This window comes from Nerophis ophidion, linkage group LG17 (assembly GCF_033978795.1).
Source record: "Nerophis ophidion isolate RoL-2023_Sa linkage group LG17, RoL_Noph_v1.0, whole genome shotgun sequence".
Classification (NCBI taxonomy): domain Eukaryota; kingdom Metazoa; phylum Chordata; class Actinopteri; order Syngnathiformes; family Syngnathidae; genus Nerophis; species Nerophis ophidion.
Window position 1 is genome coordinate 50,582,808 of NC_084627.1, and position 22,127 is coordinate 50,604,934.

Sequence of the window (22,127 nt, forward strand, 5' to 3'; positions counted from 1 at the left end):
CGCCTGATAATATATCATATTCTAGGTGTTGATTACACTTTGCATTCATATTTTGCTGTTTGTTACATTTTTGTTGTTTTTGCTTGATTGTAAAAGATACACAACTATCGAGGAGCTGGTCTGAGACGTACGAGAGGAGAGACGTTCATATGTTGTTAATATTCAGTGTTTTATTGTTCATAGGTGATATTGTAAATCCCACTTGCTTTATTTTCATGCACATTTTGGGTGTCCCATTCAGTAAAAAACTGTAAATTTTCATTCCGTTTTTGTTTTTTTAAGGTGGTCTGTCATAAGGTTTTCAGAAGTCTATTGGACATTGTGACTATTGGTTTTGGTACCCAAACACACATACTTCTACAGCTAAATGTGTACATATAATTTATACACACATACATCTTGCATACACCATATTTTGCGGTCATACACGATTAAAAAAAAAGTAAGAGACCGAATCCCTAATGTGCAGGATTATTTTGTCTGGACACATTATCCTTGTCGAGTTTGCCATCTAGAGAGTTTCTCGGACCACCAAACACTGCCACGAGAGCCCGGATTGCTCGGCTTTTGCTTTCCAGCAAAATGTCTTTTTTTTTTTCCAGAGTCTGTGTCGCTCTCTCTCTGGCTCCCACTCAAACTCCCACAACGTGTCTCGCCCCGGCTGCTGCTAATAAAGGCGAAAGATAACAAGGCCCACCTGGGCCATCTACTCACCTGTCACTGTCTTCAAGGCCGGTCCTGGCACACCCCTTTCCGGGGGAGGCCCGCAGGCCACGCCCCCTTCCACAATCTTGTAGGATGATACACAAACTAAGTGATGAAATTGGCTGTGTAATTACCAAGACGTTATAGGGTTTTTGTCAAAAAACAGAATCATGTGGTCTGTACAAAATTGAGGTATTGATGTATTTAGGAAGAGAATTAAAAAGTCAAAAATGCAGCAGGTTATTTAGCCATGATCCCCCAGCTAGAATAATGTTTTTAATCACATTATATTTATTGTACAATGGAACATAAGACATACACAGAAGATACTATCAGATTAGAATTTTCTCTTTGAGGAGATCACACAGGCAGACTAAAAAATGCCATTTTCATTTCTCCCCCTCTGGCTGTAATCTCATATTTATGAAAAAAAGATTTTCTCCCTGCATATGTTGTACATTTTGCATCAAGTCCAGATCGGAGTTCATGTGTAAGGTTTAGGTCAGTAATCCCTCTGACGCTTTAGTAGGCTAGTCGTGTGGCGTGAGTGAGACGGGCTTTTCAACCCCAAAACATATGCTGCTAAAAGTAGTCCAGTCCTGACAATCTATTTAATGGATTCATTTGCCCTGAAAGGATTTTTCGTAACGTGTGTGTGTATGTGTGTGTATGTGTGTGTGTGTGTGTGTGTTCTGGCAATACAGACTTCATAGGGACATGGCTCTGTTTACACAGTCACCTTTAGTGGACTTCTGACAGTATGGGGACTAAAGGGAAACCTTTTTAAATGATAGTCAGATCCATTTGATATCCTTCTCTATCTGGTAGTTGGAGTTGCAGACAACTTCATTCCTGCTAAATAGTTTCCAGTTATGTCAAAGAAGATGCAGGATTTACTTTAACATTTAAGTGGTGAAACTTCCTATAAGAGGACAGCTGTAGTGCTGGATTCTGAGGATTATGTCATATTTCATTTGAACTTTTTTTTTTAAATGGTCCTCAGTAGTCACGCACAAATTTGTGTGAACTATGCAAAATTATTTAAATGTGGTCCCCATGAACCATATTAACTCATTTTCCCCAGGGTCCCCAGTAAGACTGATCAGCACATTACTTCATCAATCCACAGATTTAAAGACGTGTATGAGCTAACTGGCCAGTGGACATTTTACACCATTTTTTCTTTTATGCCTCCACAACCTGTAGAAAGGGTGGTCCCCACAAGTCATGAACAACTTGGTCCCCATTCCAAATGATAACCTGTGTGTGTGTGTGTGTGTGTGTGTGTGTGTGTGTGTGTGTGTGTGTGTGTCTCCTTGTATTTCTACCCTTCTTGAGACATCAACAAGGAAAAGTACCTTCCATTTGAGGACCAGGGAACAAGCTAGGACCGAAATCGTGGTCCCAATAAGGAAAACCATTGCATCTAATTGAGAGCCAAATACTAGAGTCCGTGAACATTGCTCCAAAGTCAGGGTTATTTGTCGATTTAATGCGCATACAAAAGTAAACATTGACAGGTACACAGGCAGCAATATATGATGAAACTTCCCTGTTCATCCCCGAAAAAACTCGCCAGCTGATTTTACGACTTCTGGTGCTGACGTAAGACAACCCGCGTCCAATATGTGACCACAGGATGAACAAATACACGACGGTACTAAGACTACAGTGGCCATTAACCGTCTGCTGCTACAGCTGGGTTGCCCAAAGTGCGGCACAGGGGCCATCTGTGGTTCTTGACTTGCTTGACATCAGACTTAAGCACATTACAAAAAACAAAAAATAGAGATCTCATTTGCACCCCAGGTGGGGAAATCTATCAAAATGAGGGTTGTCACAAAAAGGAAGGATTTTTCAAAATGACCGTGTGTCTGTTTTAAAAGTGCTCCTCCTTTGGTCAACATATGAAATGACAAGTGTGTGTAAGAAATTGAAAATCTGCCCCTTTTGGCCAAAATTAATTGGAAAATTAAAATAAATATGTTCATAGGGCCATACTTACACACACATGTATACCTACATGTGTGTGTAAGTATACATAGGGACATATATATTTTATATAGGGACATATATATATTTTTTTTCTTTTCTCGTGCTCTGTTTGTGTTGTGTGTGCTCGTTTTTCTTGTGTTATCTTTTAACCTGCCTATTGTTCAGCTCTCTGCCTACCCCTGTGCTACATTTTAAATGTGCTTTATAAATAAAGTTAATTTGATTTGATACCGTAATAACTTGAAGTAAATAATGAAGATTAAAAAGCCATTACAAACATAAAATAAATAATTACCTATAAGCTTTCCTTTTTTATACTATGTACTGTATATATGTAAGTGTATATATATATATATATATGTATATATATATAGTAGGTATATATTATTAATGTTGTAAACACATTTTTTATATATATCTCGAAAGGGTGGTCTTAAAGAGGGAGGCAATTTTCAGAGGTCTCAAGATGGTAAACAATACAATAGTGTGTGCGTGCGTGCGTGCGTGCGTGCGTACGTGCGTGTGTGTGTGTCGTAAACTTTCCCTGGGATCTGCTATCAGGAGAGATGAGTTGTGAGCATGTCAGACACTCTCTTCCTCAGTGCGTGTGTTTGCAGGAGTGAGTGAGTGGAAGTTCATCTGGTTCAGTGAGGTCACATCCTTCCTCTCTGGCATCAACACACCGCAAGTGTGTGAAATAGATTTGGTGTGTTCAAATCCATTTTTTTTCTTCACGTCCCAGACAAACCCGTGTGGTCCATCAGCGTGTGGACGCGTGTACTGTGTATCACATTTGGGGGCCTGATTTAGTAAAGGTTTGCGTGCATTAAAATCAATGCACACCTCTTAATTGAGCGAAAATAGGGCTGCAATCCATTTTTTTTACAACGGGCAGCAGGAGTTAGTGCATGTGCCTCACAATACAAAGATCCTCAGTTCAATCCCAGGTTCAGCACCTTTCTGTGTGGAGTCTGCATGTTCTCCCCGTGACTGCGTGGGTTTCCTCCGGGTACTCCGGCTTCCTCCCACCTCCAAAGACATGCACCTGGGGATAGGTTGATTGGCAACACTAAATGGTCCCTAGTGTGTGAATGTTGTCTGTCTATCTGTGTTGAGGTGGCAACTTGTCCAGGGTGTACAATTTGACTAAGGGCCAGAATCTTTTGCAACAAACACTATTAAAGGCTTTATTGAAAAAAATTATAGAATTAAAAATATATATATACATCATAATATAAGTGCTGGGCAGGACGGTGGAACATTGGTTAGTGCATGTGCCTCACAATACGAAGTTCCTGAGTTGTCCTGGGTTCAAGACCCCGAACGGCACACGCGGTAGAAGATGGATGGATGGTGAATATAAGTGCTATCATTATAATATGATTATAAGAAGCATTTATTGTGTGCGTCCATTATGTCCGTGTGTTCGTCCCTCTACTGTACGAGCCTTCCTGACATGTGGAATGCTTTCTTTTTATGTTGTTTCGAAAATATGTAGTTTGCATGTAGTTCTATTTCCCACTGTGAAGGTGTGTGTGTGTGTGTGTGTGTGTGTGTGTGTGTGTGTGTGTGTGTGTGTGTCACAGCTAACCGAGCACAGAGTGGAGCAGCCAGCAGCTCTCAGACAGGAGACGCCTTAGGGAAAGCACTTGCGTCGGTAAGTACAACACCCTGATGTCTTCTTATGACAGAACGACCCTATTTTTCGGACCATAGGGCACAGCGGACTATAAGGCGCACTGCCGATGAACGGGTCTAGTCAGGTCTATTTTCATACAAAAGGAGCACCGGATTATAGGGCGCATTAAATTATTATTTTTTTCTGAATTTAAAAGACTATCTTGTGGTCTACATCAGTGGTGCCCAACCTTTTTTGCACCACGGCCCGGTTTAATGTCGGCATTATTTTCAGGGAGTGTCTTTCCACTTGTAGCAGATAAATACAGCAAAAATAAATGCATTAAAGAAACAAGTGACTATTACGCGGAATTAGTGGGAGCTTGTTTCTTTGCAGTGAGATGCAGATGGAAATCATCCTTTGGCTACAATCTGTCACATTCAGATTTGGTATAACGGTACTTGTATTTGTGTTGAACTGTTTCAGTACGGGGGTTTCGGTTCGGTTCAGAGGTGTACCGAACGAGTTCCACACGGACATTTTAAGTAGCGTACCGCACGTTCTGTAAACAATGCACACCCAGGCACCATCAATTGATTAACGTGGACCCCGACTTAAACAAGTTAAAAAACTTATTGGGGTGTTACCATTTAGTGGTCATTTATACGGAATATGTACTGTACTGTGCAATCTACTAATACAAGTTGCAATCAATCAGTAGGAAGTTTTTATATTTATGTGACATGATACAATGGGGTGAGAGTCCAGTCCATAGTGGATCTAACATAATAGTGAGAGTCCAGTCCATAGTGGATCTAACATAATAGTGAGAGTCCAGTCCATAGTGGATCTAACATAATCGTGTGAGAGTCCAGTCCATAGTGGATCTAACATAATAGTGAGAGTCCAGTCCATAGTGGATCTAACATAATAGTGTGAGAGTCCAGTCCATAGTGGATCTAACATAATAGTGTGAGAGTCCAGTCCATAGTGGATCTAACATAATAGTGTGAGAGTCCAGTCCATAGTGGATCTAACATAATAGTGTGAGAGTCCAGTCCATAGTGGATCTAACCAAATAGTGTGAGAGTCCAGTCCATAGTGGATCTAACATAATAGTGAGAGTCCAGTCCATAGTGGATCTAACATAATAGAGTGAGAGTCCAGTCCATAGTGGATCTAACATAATAGTGTGAGAGTCCAGTCCATAGTGGATCTAACATAATAGTGTGAGAGTCCAGTCCATAGTGGATCTAACCAAATAGTGTGAGAGTCCAGTCCATAGTGGATCTAACATAATAGTGAGAGTCCAGTCCATAGTGGATCTAACATAATAGTGAGAGTCCAGTCCATAGTGGATCTAACATAATAGTGTGAGAGTCCAGTCCATAGTGGATCTAACATAATAGGGTGAGAGTCCAGTCCATAGTGGGGCCAGCAGGAGATCATCTTGAGTGGAGACAAGTCAGCAGCGCAGAGACCTCCCCAACTGATGCACAGATGAGTGATCCATTCCAAGTCCCGACTCTGAACAGCTAGTGCTTCATCTGTGGTCACCTAATAAAGTTCTCCACGCGGTGGGGGGGGGACAGAGCAGAAAAGAGACGGCAGATCAACTGGTCTAAAAGGGGGTCTAGTGAAAGGCTAGCGTATACAAATGAGTTTTAAGATGGGACTTAAATGCTTAAATATGTCTGCTAATGGGTGCCATTTTGCGGTCCTTATATGCACATAATAATAGTCGTATGTGTAATGTGCCGACACGCCATCAAGCGGTGCGGCTTCATAGCTTACCGAAGTCGTACTAAAAAAACTTTTTGACAGATTTTTGAGCGCCGTTTGTAATGTTCTATATTCTCAATGGAACATTTAAAATGTTGGTGTTGTTTATTGGCATCATCTTGCAGTTTACACGTATCTGTTATGTGAGACTGCCATCTATTGGTCACACTTATCGTTACTTTATGTACAAAATAAAGTTGCTTCGAGGTCGGTAAGCACAACCAGAATTATGCTGCACATAAGACGCAGAGCACTGTTGATTTTTTTGAGAAAATGAAAGGATTTTAAGTGCGCCTTATAGTCCGAGAAGTACGTTACTCTTGACAATATTACCCACCACATTCTTCTTTCTTTTGTATAATTTTTCAAGTGCATTGTATTTGAAATCATTCCAGTTTACAGCTGCTTGACTCCATGTGTATTGTTCTTTCCCCTTCCAGATCTACTCTCCAGACCACACAAACAACAGCTACTCGTCCAATCCCTCCACCCCGGTCGGCTCCCCGCCCACACTCACAGGTAGACACACCACCTCCACCCCGGTCGGCTCCCCGTCCACACTCACAGGTAGACACACCACCTCCACCCCGGTCGGCTCCCCGCCCACACTCACAGGTAGACACACCACCTCCACCCCGGTCGGCTCCCCGTCCACACTGACAGGTAGACACACCACCTCCACCCCGGTCGGCCCCCCGCCCACACTCACAGGTAGACACACCACCTCCACCCCGGTCGGCTCCCCGTCCACACTCGCAGGTAGACACACCACCTCCACCCCGGTCGGCTCCCCGCCCACACTCACAGGTAGACACACCACCTCCACCCCGGTCGGCTCCCCGCCCACACTCACAGGTAGACACACCACCTCCACCCCAGTCGGCTCCCCGCCCACACTCACAGGTAGACACACCACCTCCACCCCGGTCGGCTCCCCGCCCACACTCACAGGTAGACACACCACCTCCACCCCGGTCGGCTCCCCGCCCACACTCACAGGTAGACACACCACCTCCACCCTCCAGCTGCTACAAAACACCAAAAATCACAAGATAAACACGACTATTCCAGCCTGTATCTTTTTGGTCTACCATTAATGGCTGTGATGGACATCAAATAAAAAGCGATACAATTCAATTATCTCACCTGCTCCTGTCCTTTCTCCTATCAACCTCTTTTAGAGTGAAACATGACTCCTAATGATAGTTGTTGTTGATTTGTCTGTAATTGTCGCCCGCTGACAGATAGCTTTAATTACGAGCGCCACTTCCACAAATTGTTCCACAAACCTACAGGCTCTTCGACTTTCTCCCTCCTTCCGTCCCTCGTCGCTATCATGGCTGTTTGCCATCCTGCTCGCTACACCGTAATTGGTGTTTATGATCGTGTCAGAGTTCCACTACTTTATTTTTTTTTTTAACAAATTAGAATTGAAAGCTATTAGCGCAAATTACATGCAAATTGATATCCAAGGCTAATAATGCGAGGGCGTCGCCGTGTTGGAGGGAAAATAGTTTACCCTTGCGTTTGATACATTTATTTCTATTTGCACAGGTGATTGTTCATTAATATGCATGTCGGAATTTACATGTCGTCCGGATAAAACCGAGGACAGTTTCATCTGGCCAGGATCTTCAACTCTCACTGGATCGGTTCGCAGCCGAGTGTGAAGCGACTGGGATTACAATCTACACCTCCAAGTTCGAGTCCATGGTTGGCGCCCGGAAAAAAGTGCCACTCTCCGGGTTGGGGAGGAGATCTTGCCCCAAACGGGGGGTGTATATATTTTCAAGTATTTCTTGTACATATATACATATATATATATATATATATATATATATATATATGTATATATATATATATATATATATATATATATATATATATATATATACATATATATATATATATATATATATATATATATATATATATATATATATACATATATATATATGTATATATACATATATATATATATATATATACACATATATATATATATACACACATATATATATATATATATACATATATATATATATATATATATATACACACATATATATATATATATATACATATATATATATATATATATATATATATATATATATATGCAAATAATCCGTTAATGAATGAGTATATCCGTTCGGCCACCGTGTTCAAAGGAGTATTCTGATCTACAAAGTTTTCAGGCAGCATACACCTTCAAGCTGTCCTGGATGAACTGAAATATTTTTTTCCAATCATTTTGGAACTTGCAAGCGTACTTCTTCTTACTTGTCGTCGCCATGTCTCTTCTTCATTCTTCTGCTTCGTCCTCTGTTATGTTTTTGGACATTACTACTTGCCATAGTTTTGAAGCAATGCATGATGGGAATCCGGATGTTGTGTGTCAGTGTATATACGTGCTGGCTGGAATAAACACACGCTCAGAAATAGCTCCATGCCTGCCTACTTTATGGGTTATAGATAAACCTATGGATAACGGAGACATATATAATAGTCTCTTTTTCAGGTGAGAGAGGACGCTGAAGGCAGTGCCTTTAAAGACCTACTGAAAGTCACTACTAGCAAGCACGCAGTCTGATAGTTTATATATCAATGAGGAAATATTAACATTGCAACACATGCCAATACGGCCGCTTTAGTTTACTAAATTACAATTTTAAATTTCTCGCGAAATTTCCTGTTGAAAACGTGGCGGTATGATGACTCGTATGTTGACACGTACGTTTGACGTCTCGGGTTGTAGCGGACATTTTTTTCCAGCTCGATCCAAGCTTTAAGTAGTCTGCTTTAATTTCATAATTAATTCTGGACATCAGTGTTGCTGAATTTTTTGCAATTTGTTCAATTAATAATGGAGACGTCAAAGTAGAAAGATGTAGGTGGGAAGCGGTGTATTGCAGCTGCCTTTAGCAACACAAACACAGCCGGTGTTTCCTTGTTTAAAATTCCAGAAGGTGAAGCTTAACTATGGAACAGAGCGGTCCAGCGAACATGGTTCTCTACCACATGTCAAGCGGCAGGTTTCGGTGAGAAATTTGTAGTAATAAATTGGCTCTTATCGTAGACATGAGCGGAGCTTGCGTCCTGCTGCAGCTACGTGGCTTCCCTCAGAGACACTGGCAGTCACCACACCCGTGGCCACACCCCTCCGATTTTCAGGTACTATATAATCTCACTAAAACACTAGTAACACAATAGGCAGATTAGGGATTTTCCAGAATGATCCTAGTAAATGTGTCTAATAACATCTGAATCGCTCTCACCGCCCTTGCCTTTTTTTTCTTTTTCTAGTCCTTCACTCTCAATATCCTCATCCACGAAACTTTCGTCCTCGCTCAAATTAATGGGGAAATCGTCTCTTTCTCGGTCCGAATCGCTCTAGCTGCTGGTAACCATGATTGTAAACAATGTTCAGATGTGAGGAGCTCCACAACCCGTGACGTCACGCGCACATCGTCTGCTACTTCCGGTACAGGCAAGGCTTTTTTATTAGCGACCAAAAGTTGCAAACTTTATCGTCGATACACTCTACTAAATCCTTTCAGCAAAAATATGGCAATATCGCGAAATGATGAAGTATGACATAGAATGGACCTGCTGTCCCCGTTTAAATAAGCAAATTTCATTTCAGTAGGCCTTTAAGGCACGCCCCCAATGTTGTTGTCTGGGTGGAAATTGGGAGAAATTCAGAAGAATGGTTGCCCTGGGAGATTTTCGGCAGGGGCACTGAAATTTGGGAGTCTCCCGGTAAAATCGGGAGGGTTGGCAAGTATGTTGACCAGTAGATGGCAGTCATACATAAGAGATACGTGTAGACTGCAATATAACTCAAGTAAACCACACCAAAATGTTATATGTTCCATTGAAAATAAAGAAAATTACACACAGCACTCAAAAATATATCCAAATGTTTTAGTACGACTTTGGTAAGCTATGATGGATCGTACTGTGCTTCAACATACGAGTATTATTATGGTGTGTGTATAACCGTAAAGAGAGATTATGAAAATTTCACTAATTTAGTGCCCCTCGCACTCTAAAAATGTCCATCTTTTGGAGAACCACCGTTGTCTGCATTGGACTTTTGTGTTTTAGTCATTTTCCCGACAAAATATGTAACTGAGACAAATGAAATACAAAGACCAAAATCAAATGTCCATTGCAGAGCACGCTGGTCTTCTGCAGGGTGTCCAGGTCTGTCTTATATTAAGGTCAATACGGTAATTGGAGTGTCCCTTCAAAATGAATTATTGAGCGGCTTGAATCAAAGAATAATGCTCTCTTATGAGATGCTCTCGAAGCGTGTCATCTCTCAAAGGCTCATGTTCATGTAAATCCAACAAATGACTCGGGCCTTGCTCTACTAGCTAATGAGACCTGTCAATTTAGACACAACCCTTCAGAGCAAAACACACACTTACAGAAAAAAGCCGACTGGAGACCACAAAGCGTGTTTGTCTAGCTGAGGACCGATGCTAATCAGCCACTCGTGCTGTTTTCAAAGACACAAATCTGATATTTGCATTTCTGTTCGGAAATATGAGAGGATTTGTCTTTTATGTCCGAGCGTGACAAGTGGACCTCATGAGAGACCCTTTGAGTGTAAAGATGTTTTTGTCTGTTGCTTTGACACAAGCCTTTTTTTGGTCTTCTTTGTACTATTTGTCATCAACAATCTTCACTCGAGTTGGGGTCATAGGTGGAGAAACACCATGATTGATTGTTTTACAGTTTTTCTTTTGATCTCCTTATCAGATAATTTTTCATCACAGGACTATACGTTGCACCTCACCACCTGTTATAACTCTACCAAAGCATCGTTCAACCAATTCTTTTGTACCGTTTTTTCACTATGCTTTCTGTAACTAACCGCACCAAACTCACAAAAAATCATCGGCCTACCCACACCCAACATTTCAGATCCACACCACAGGTCTATCATTGGACTGGCATACACAATAGTCCAGGATCTGACTCACCCACTACACCAATACATCATCTCACTATCATCAGGGCACAGGTACAGAACTATCAAATTCCAGAGGGCCCGCCTCGGGAAAAGCCTTATCCCTGCAGCTATTGCAGCCCTGTCGGACAAGTCTGTAAATGCGTTGGTCATGTATGATGTCTTTTTGTTATTTTTGTTCGTGATGTGCAATGACTATTGTTTAAATGTGCGGCAGTGAAAATGAATTTCCCCAACGGTGACCAATACATCTAAATCAATCATTTAGCCAATATTGAGCCAAAATGACTTTTCAAAGAAATGACTCCATCGAGTTGCGAATTTTATGTCGATGAACGCAGTCAACCATGAATTTTGATGTTGGCGTAAGCCAGGGATGTCAAACTGGTTTTCACTAAGGGCCACATTGCAGTTATGGCTACCATCAGAGGGCCCGCTTGCAACAGCGAATAATGTGTGAATTTCCATCCATTCAAACATTTTCTACCGCTTATTCCCTCCGGGTTTGCGGGGGACGCTGGAGCATATCTCAGCTGCATTCGAGCGGAAGGCGGCGTACACCCTGGACAATTCGCCACCCAGGCCTTACTTTGCCCAGGTCTGCGATATTGGATACTATAAAAATTTAAAATGTATGCAATTTCAAGCAGTACATGTATTTTCTCTGTCAAATTTAAAAAAATCTATTACGTTTAGTGAAAAATATTAAATACTTTATTGACACATATCATTTCTAGGTGTTCTAGGTGTTTTGCGGGCATTGAGTTTGACATCTAGGGCTTTAGCGGACATTTTTTCAGCATTAAAAAGAACATGGTGTACAAAAGGCCTGGGCAATTATTTTGACTCAGGTGCCACATTTAGAGAAAAAAATGTGTCTCTGGGCTGGTATATCTATTTTTAGGAACACTAATACAAAACCTCACAATAATATCTGATTGAATGCTAAAAACGTTATGACAGACCGGCTTAAAAAACGTAATGGAATTTTACATTTTTCTATGAAAGATAAAACACTGAATATTGACAACATATGAACGTCACACCCGCTTTCGATCAACATATTTTACAATCAAGTGAAAGGCAACAAAAATGCAACAAACAGTAAAATATGAACATGAAGCGTACAAAATAAACCCACCTACAATCTGATATATAAAATATATCAGATATCTGATATATCACTAAGCTTTACAACGTTGTTGTGAAAATCTCCTTACGCCTCTGTGGAAACGCTCCCCGCCCACACTGCTTGGTGCCTCGTCTGAGCTGCTGTGACTTACATTACCATAGTAACCAAATAGATGACCATAGTAACCAAATAGATGACCATAGTAACTAATTAGATGACCATAGTAACTAATTAGATGACCATAGTAACTAATTAGATGACCATAGTAACAAATTAGATGACCATAGTAACTCATTAGATGACCATAGTAACTCATTAGATGACCATAGTAACTAATTAGATGACCATAGTAACTAATTAGATGACCATAGTAAGTAATTAGATGACCATAGTAACTAATTAGATGACCATAGTAACTAATTAGATGACCATAGTAACTAGTATATCATCTATAAGCATTGAAATACTTAGTACAGTTGAAGACTTGCGGTCATTATAAAAGATGAGTGCACATCATAATAGCAGCTACACTTTCCATCTTAAAGATCTAAAAAAAATGATTTGGGAATGTCCTGCGGGCCAAATTGAAAAGCTCAGCGGTCGGCATGTGGCCTTTGCCCAGGTCTGGTGTACAAGGACTTGATGAGTTGGTCGACATAGATTAGTTGTCGACATAGGCGGGAAAGACTTAAATGGGTTCCACTGTATTTCTTTTGAAGAAGGCACACCTCCTTGATACAAACATTTAATCAACAGAATGCGTTTTTACAAGTTTTGATCAAAATGTACTGTTTTATTTACCTCCCTGCTTGGTATTCAGCATCAAGGCTTGGAATTGGGGGTTAAATCCCCGAAAATGATTCCCGGGTGCTCCCCTCACCTCCCAGGGGGTAAACAAGGGGATGGGTCAAATGCAGAGGACACATTTCAATCATGGGTACTTTAACTTAACTTAATAATGAATGATGAGGTTCACTTGTACCGTGTATTTGTCTACTGTTCAGTCTCATCCAGTTACATTGTTCTCTGCAACATTTAAGAATTCTTTGCTCTATTTCCGTTCTTCCATCCTTGCAACATGAATTGATTAACGTGGACCCCGACTTAAACAAGTTGAAAAACTTATTGGGGTGTTACCATTTAGTGGTCAATTGTACGGAATATGTACTGTACTGTGCAATCTACTAATAAAAGTATCAATCAATCAATCAAAAACATTGTCCGGTCATCTTCCACAAATGTCTCCCCATCCCTCAAATTCAATGCTTTCTTGTTTCCTCTCTCCTAGCTGCCAGTTCAGCTGCCTGGTCCAGGAATGGCGGACAGGGAGCGTCGTCACCAAACTATGAAGCTCCACTACACTCGCTGGTAGGCGCGCCCACACCTTCGCAAAGTATCTAATACAGGCCTGGGGCCATTATTTTCACTCAGGGGCCACATTTATAGAAAAAAAATGTGTCTGGGGGCCGGTATATCTATTTTTAGGGACACAAATACAAAACCTCACAATAATGTCTGATTGAATGCTAAAAACTATGACAGATCGCTTTAAGAAACGTAATAGAATTTTACATTTTTCTATGAAGGATAAAACACTGAATATAGACAAAATATGAATGTCACACCCTCTTTCGATCGTCGTAATTTACGATTAAGAGAAACGCAACAAATAGTGAAATATGATCGCGAAGGGTACAAAATAAAGATACCTACAATCTGATGTATCTGATACATCACTAAGCTTTGGAACTTTGTTGTGAAAATATCCTTGCACGTCTGTGGAAACGCTTCCCGCCCACACTGGTATATCATCCCAAAGCGCAGATTCCAACCATTGAAATACTTTGTATAATTCAAAACTTAGTCATTTGAAAACATCATAATGGCAAGGACACTTTCCATCTTAAAGATCTCAAAAAATTATTTGGGAATGTCCAGGTCTGATCTAATATATAGATGAGGTTTATTTATTTATTTTTAATCTCGACTTCGCATTTGTTTGTATGTTTGCCATTTTCCCTTCCAACAGTAAAAGCTGATATTTAGGATTTAGTTTACTTAAATGTGACAATACATATTGTTAATGTAAATGTGTGAGATTATGGCCAATCACTAACTGTCCCCTGGGAAATTGATGTTAAAATGAAGACACACGTTCAAAATGATATCACTCTCTTATCTATCTTGTCTTTTAACAAAGAAACAAGGAAGTCTCAATCTTCGTTCAATGAATGTTCTGCAATTTGTCGTCCCCAAAGTAAGAACTGAACCGGGCAAGGAAGCATTTAGATTTCTTGTTACATAAAATTAGTTTAAAGCTTCTGTGAAAGGATTGCAGTCTACCTTGTCTGTGTGCACCTGTGTTATGTGAGCAAGTTTTAATGTTGTAAAGTTGATGTTTCATGTGTTGTTTGCTGTTTTTAATGTAACCTTGCTGCTGCCCTCTTGGCCAGGTCTCCCTTGGAAAAGACATCTTTGATCTCAATGGGATTTTACCTGGTTAATTAAAGGCTAAATAAAATAAACAAACAAAACCCTACAAATTCATAATGTTAAAAAATTTAAAATTTCAAGATTTAGGTGCCAAAGGTGCTGCTATCGACACTCACTGACACACATTTCACTAATAATTAGTAACTGTGCCATTTTACTTGGCTCATTTACAGTATTAAGTTTCCATTTCGTTATTGATCTGGGGTTTTATGCCCTGTTAATTTCTCTATATTTGTCCAAAAGCTACAGTATTTTCTGAACCATAGGGCGCACCGGATTATAAGGCGCATTAAAGGGGTAATATTATTATTTCTTTTTTTCTACATAACATGTAATGGTGGTTCTTTGGTCAAAATGTTGCATAGATTATGTTTTACAGATCATCTTCGGCGTTTTGTGGGCGGTCTTATTTACGTGGCTCACCTTGGTCAGCGTCTTTTCTCCGTCATCTTTGTTGTAGCGGTGTCAAAAGATGGAGCTAACTGTTTTAATGATATTCAGACTTCAATTAATAACCGAGCAGCAGATACTCATCCGTGGCTCACTCGTGCAACAACACCAGAAATGTGTCCCGTGAAAAAACGTCCGACCGGAACTCTCTACTAACTGAAATTCTGTGGGTGAATTATGTTGGTTTTCAGTAGTTTTCTGGTAGTTTTTAGTGTTTCCATGGCGAGACATAAGTTAAATATTGAAAAGAAGCTTATCAACTACATAATCGGTGTAGACTACAGTGGCGGACGTGCGCAGATTTGCAGGAATAATGCAGATCCCAAAAATATATCAGCAGGTACCAGAAAGTAAGAAAAGTTGTTTTTGTATAATATTGTGAAACAAAACGGCAGATAATATGTTTGCTAATGGGTGCCGTTTAGCGGTCCTTATACACACTATAGTAATACTCGTATCTCTGACTATGGTATGGCCCGACAATCCATCTAAGCCAGTGGTTCTTAACCTGAGTTCAATTGAACCCTAGGGATTGGGTAAGTCGGCCTCAGGGGTTTGGTGGAGCCTCCGCCGCGGAAGTCAAGATACACCTGACTCATGGTGTAAATAAAAACTTCTCCCTATAGACGTATTATGGATATGGTAACACACTGATTTTCAGGTGTGTCATTTGTTGTGAGTTCATACACTGTGTTGGTTTTGTTCTTTGGACAAGATGATGTTCATGCATGGATCATTTTGTGCACCAGTAAAAAAATATACAACTTTGTCTTGAATTTGCAAATGTATTTTTTTTTTTTTACTAAAGTGTTGTTCGGTGAATGTGCAAATGACACTGGTTGGGTTTGGTACCTCCAACAAGTTTAAGAACCACTGATCTAAGCGATGGGGCTTCAAAGTCCTACTAAAACATTTTTGAGTGCCGTGTGTAATGTTCTTTATTTTCAATGTAATATTTTAAGTTTTGGCAACACATTGCAGTCTACACGTATCTCTTATGTGTGCCTGCCATCTACTGGTCACACTTATCATTACACCATATACCAAATAAAATTGCTTCGAGGTCGGTAAGCTCAACCAAAATTATTCCGTACATAATGTGCCCTGGGTCATAAGGCGCACTGTCGATTTTTTAGAAATTGAAAAGATTTTAAAAGTTCGCCTTATTTTCCGTAAAATACGGTAATTATATTAATTTTTTTTTAAATTGCTTCTGTGTTCTTTAATTTTTTGGTTACCGTATTTTTCTGAACTATAAGTCGCAGTTTTTTCATAGAGTGGCCGGGGGTTGCTACCTATACTCAGGAGCGATTTATGTGTGAAATTATTAACACATTACCGCAAAATATCAAATAATATTATTTAGCTCATTCACGTAAGAGACTAGACGTATAAGATTTCATGTGATTTATGGATTAGGAGTGAGAGATAGTTTGGTAAAGGTATAGCATGTTCTATGTTATAGTTATTTGAATGACTCTTACCATAATATGTTAGGTTAACATAGCAGTTGCTCATTTATGCCTCATATAACCTACACTTATTCAGCCTGTTGTTCACTATTCTTTATTTAGTTTAAATTGCCTTTCAAATGTATATTCTTGCTGTTGGGTTTTATCAGATACATTTCCCAATAAAATGCGACTTATACTCCAGTGCGACTTCAATATGTTTATTTTCTTCTTTATTGTGCATTTTTGGCAGGTGTGACTTTTACTCCGGAGCGACTTATACCCCTAAAAATACAGTACTTTGTTTTTAAGTAAAGTGAATAATCGTCAGATGTATGTGGTTTTGTATCTTAAAGCTCGTTTGAGAGCCTAGTCTCTCGTGACTACATTGTACTATTTACCAGGGGAGATGGTCCTGCTTACTTGGCTTTGTTTTAAATTGTTTCACAAATTGTTCTTTGAATCACAGATTCGAAGGCCTCACAACTTCCATCTGCAGTTTTATCCAATTTTTTTTTCCACCTATCACAATTCTTTTGAATGTTTTTTTTACTGAGTCAACAGTAGTCCTCAGCTGGTTTTAGAAGTTTATTAAGCAAGTGTGATTGATTGATTGATTGCAACTTGTATTAGTAGATTGCAAAGTACAGTACATATTCCGTACAATTGACCACTAAATGGTAACGCCCCAATACGTTTTTCAAGTAGTTTGACTTGGGGTTCACGTTAATCAATTAATGGTAATCAATGGGATTGAATGATTGTATTAAATTCATCTTTTCGACACTTGCAGCAGAGTCGCATCGAGGACCGCTTGGAGCGCTTGGACGACGCCATCCACGTACTACGAAGCCATGCTGTGGGACCATCAACTGGCATGACCAGTGGGCACAGTGACATGCACGGCCTCATCGGGGCGACACATACGCACAATGGCTCCATGGGTTCTCTGGGAAGTGGCTATGGAAGTGGACTGCTATCGGGCAACAGACACTCCCTCATGGTAGGACTTGCATGCCTGGATGTGGATCAGCGTTACTATGACAGCGTTTTTAAATGTCGTTTTGGTCCTAGTTCTTTGATAAAAATGGATTTTAGTTTTAGTCGTGATATTAGTCGACTACATTCGTCAACATTTGACGACAAGAAAACAGTACACTAAAACTACACAAAATTTAATCGACTAAAATAAGTTCTGCACTGCAGTAATATGGACATGGCTGGAATATAGCATTTTTTCAAATGTTAATATATACACGTGTATATATGACTGTATGTATATATACATAAATAGATATATAAAGATATATATATACACACGTGTATATGAGTGTATGTATATATATATATATACATAAATATATATATATATATACACACACGTGTATATATATATACATAAATAGATATATAAAGATATATATATATATATACACACGTGTATGTATATATATATATATATATATATATATACATAAATATATATATATATATATACACACACACGTGTATATATATATACATAAATAGATATATAAAGATATGTATATATACACGTGTATATGTGTGTATATATACATATATATGTATATGCATATGTGTGTGTATGTATATGTATATATATATATATATATATGTATATATATACACACACACACACAGCACCCCCCGTATCCCCAAAAGGGACAAGCGGTAGAAAATGTCCCTTATATATATATATATATATATATATATATATATATATATATATATATATATATATATATATATATATATATATATATATATATATATATATATATATATACATATATACATATACACACACACACTCAGTAAAACACCACAGGTTAGTGCTGTGCAGTAAATGAGTGTCTCCCTAGTAAGGGCCAATCCTCATTTAAATATGGCGATATGCACCACTAAAAGTACACACAATTTTATAGTTTGCACAAGCTATTTAGCACTTGTTATTTGAAATCTCAGTCGATCAGGCCCTTAGTCACACAAAGTCGCATGCAAAATGTAGTACTCGCCTAAAACGGTGAATGCGCGGTGGACAGAAGGCAAAGGGACAAACCTGAAACAACTGTAGCTAAGGAGAAAACCCGTAGAAGTAGAAAGTAGTACACGGAAAGAAGTCGGTTAATTTCGAGCCTGTCATTTTTGGTTAAGCGCAACTACAGTAATATATTTGGGACAGTACTACACAGTGTGCACAGTGTACTGCACATATTGAAGTGTACGGACAGAAATATTCCATTGAGACTGGAAACACACCTGGTAGAGCTGCGTGTGTCACCTGTATCACGGTTCTACGTCAATGACTCAGACAACACGTTTTCTTTTCACCTAAGTTGTTATCGGAGCTGTTGTTATGTGCTTCATGTTTAAAATGTGCGTTCAAGTCGAAAATGATTACAGCATTAAATTACAGAGTCAGACCCAAACACCTGGTTTACTCATTACCGATCCCAATGCGGGATCAACAGAGCAGGACTTTAGGTGGGGTTTTGGAGAACCCAGCATTGCATATTTTCTGCATTGTTGTCACGACAGGATGTAGCCATGATGACCTCCTTTCTCTCGCTGCTTGACTGAAACATAATCACAGGAACTGAATCACATGCAGCTTGCGTGCGTTCGAGAAATGTTTATTTTGTTCAATGATGACATGAGTCGTTAATATCATCCTGCATGATAAATTACCATAAATAAACAGAGACTACAAACAGTGATATTAAAATTCAATACTCAGGACACATTTTACCACGTTACCTCGTGAATTTGAAAGCAAAACGTGTAAAGAGATCAAAAAATCCCTTCAAATCAGAATTTTAAAGTTTTTAGACTTCCAAAAAAATCTACCTAGTTACGTTCTTATCAGTTGTTCTGATCATACAGGGAGTGGATTGCCACAATCAGGCGGTCCGATACCCAATACTCTCAGAGCACTATCCCATACTCTCTGAGCACTCCCCACAGGACTTCCCGAGGGACACGATCGTATGCCTTCTCCAAGTCCACCAAACACAAGTAGACTGGTTGGGCAAACTCCCATGCACCAGGGACGGCGTGGCGCAGTTGGGAGAGTGGCTGTGTGCAACCCGAGGGTCCCTGGTTACATCCCCACCTAGTACCAACCTCGTCACGTCTGTTGTGTCCTGAGCAAGACACTTCAGCCTTGCTCCTGATGAGTGTTGGTGCATGGCAGCTCCCTCCATCAGTGTGTGAATGTGTGGGTGAATGTGGAAGTAGTGTCAAAGCGCTTTGAGTACCTTGAAGGTCGAAAAGTGCTATATAAGTACAACCCATTTACCATTTACTTTCAAGGACCCTGCGGAGAGTGCAGAGCTGGTCCACAGTTCCATGACCAGGGCAAAAACCACACTGCTCCTCCTGAATCCGAGTTTCGACTATCCGACGTAGGCTTAGGAGTTTGATCCCACGATAATAGGAACACACCCTTCAGTTCCCCTTTTTAAAAAGAGGAACCACCACCCCAGTCTGCCAATCAAGAGGAAACCCCCCCAATGTCCACGCAATACTGCTGAGCCTTGTCAACCACGCGAGCCCCACAGCATCCAGAGCTTTAAGGAACTCCGGGCGTCTCTCATCCACACATGGCCCATGCCATCAAGGAGCTTCTTAACTACCGTGGCAACTTCAGCCCAATAAATAGGAGAACCTACCACGGATTCCCCCGGCACTGCTTCCTCATTGGAAAACGTGAAGGGTGGATTCAGGAGGTCTTTCAAGTATTCCTGCCATCTATCCACAACATCCCCAGTCGACGTCAGCAGCACACCGTCCCCACTGTACACGGTGTTGACAGTGCACTGCTTCCCCCCTCCTGAGGAGGCGGATGTTGGTCCAAAATCGCTTCCAAGCCGTCCGCAAGTCGTTCTCTATGGCTTCTCCGAACTCTTCCCATGTCCGAGTTTTTTCCTCCGCATCCGCCAAAGCCGCACACCGCTTGGCCTGTCAGTACCTGTTGCTGCCAAGAGGACCTAATAGGACTCTGTAGTATTACCGCCACGGCAGGAACCGACCACCTTGCAGCCACAGTTCCGATCGGCTGCCTCGACATTAGAGGCACGAAAATGGTGCATTCGGACTCAATATCCAGCACCTTACTTGTAACATGTTCGAAGTTCTCCCGGAGGTGGGAATTGAAACTCTCTCTGACAGGAGACTCTGCCAGACATTCCCAGCAGAGCCTCACTGCACGTTTGGGCCTGCCAGGTCTTTCCGGCATCCTCCCCACCATCAATGCCGACCCACCACCAGGTATTGATCAGTTGAAAGCTCCGCCCCTCTCTTCACTATAGTGTCCAAATCCTATGATACAACCACAAAGTTGATCATGGAACTGCGGCCTAGGAAGTCTTGGTGCCAAGTGCACATATGGAAACCCTTATGTTTGAACATGGTGTTTGTTATAGACTGACAAGCACAAAAGTCCAATAACAAAACACCATTCTGGTTCAGATCAGGACGGCCGTTTCTCCCAAAGACGCCTCTCCTGGTTTCAATGTCGTTACCATCGTGAGCGTTAAAGTCCTCCAGTAGAACAAGGGAATCGCCAGAAGGAGCACTTTCCAGTACTCCTTCAAGGGACTCCAAAAAGGGTGGGTACTCTGAGCTGCTGTTTGGTGCGTAAGCACAAATAACGGTCAGGACTAGTCCCAAAACCCGGAGGCGGAGGGAAGCTACCCTACTGGGTAAAACTCCAACGTGCAGGCTCTGAGCCGCGGGGCAATAAGTATTGCCACCCCGGCCCGTAGCCTCTCACTGCTGGCAATGCTATAAGAAAAAAAGAGTCTAGTCCCTATCGAGAGGACTGGTTCCAAAGCCCTTGCTGTGCGTCAAAGTGAGACCGACTAGGTCTAGCCGGAACTTCTCTACCTCACGCACCAGCTCAGGCTCCTTCCCCCCGGTGAGGTGACGTTCCACATCCCGAGAGCTAACTTATGTAGCCGAGGATCGGACCGCCAGGGCCCTGCCTTTGGCTGCCGCCCAGCTTACAGAGCACCCAACTTCCATGCGCCCTCCTATGGGTGGTGAGCCCATTGAAGAGGGGACTCACGTTGCCTCTTTGGGCTTTGCCCGGCCAGACCCCATAAGGGTAAGACCGGCCACCAGGCGCTCGCCATCAAGGACTGGCTCCAGAGGAGGGGTCTCGGTGACCAGCGTCCGGGCGAGGATAACCTTGGTCCTCGATTTTTTGTATTCAGAGAAGTCTTTAGGCTGCTCTTTGTCATGGGAGACCCTACCAGGAGCCATAGAAACCCCGGACAACATACAATTTATTACCAAAAGTATTTAGCCACCTGCCTTGACTCACATATGAACTTGAAGTGCCATCCCATTCTTAACCCATAGAGTTCAATATGATGTGGGTCCACCTTTTGCAGCTATTACAGCTTCAACTCTTCTGGGTAGGCTGTCCACAAGGTTGCGGAGTGTGTTTATAGGAATTTTCCACCATTCTTCCAAAAGCAAATTGATAAGGTCACA

General features: G+C 41.0%; 1 protein-coding gene across 11 annotated transcripts in view; it reads left to right on the top strand.

Moving 5' to 3' along the window:
- Positions 1–22,127, top strand: part of LOC133536526 (transcription factor 4-like) — a 415,635-nt gene that overhangs the window by 363,450 nt on the left and 30,058 nt on the right. For all 11 annotated transcript variants that reach the window (XM_061877137.1, XM_061877134.1, XM_061877139.1 and 8 more), the window contains 4 exons: positions 4,287–4,357; positions 6,541–6,619; positions 13,502–13,581; positions 17,401–17,610. In XM_061877137.1, coding sequence (XP_061733121.1) covers positions 4,287–4,357; positions 6,541–6,619; positions 13,502–13,581; positions 17,401–17,610 — 440 coding nt within the window. The remainder of the gene's footprint in view (positions 1–4,286; positions 4,358–6,540; positions 6,620–13,501; positions 13,582–17,400; positions 17,611–22,127) is intronic.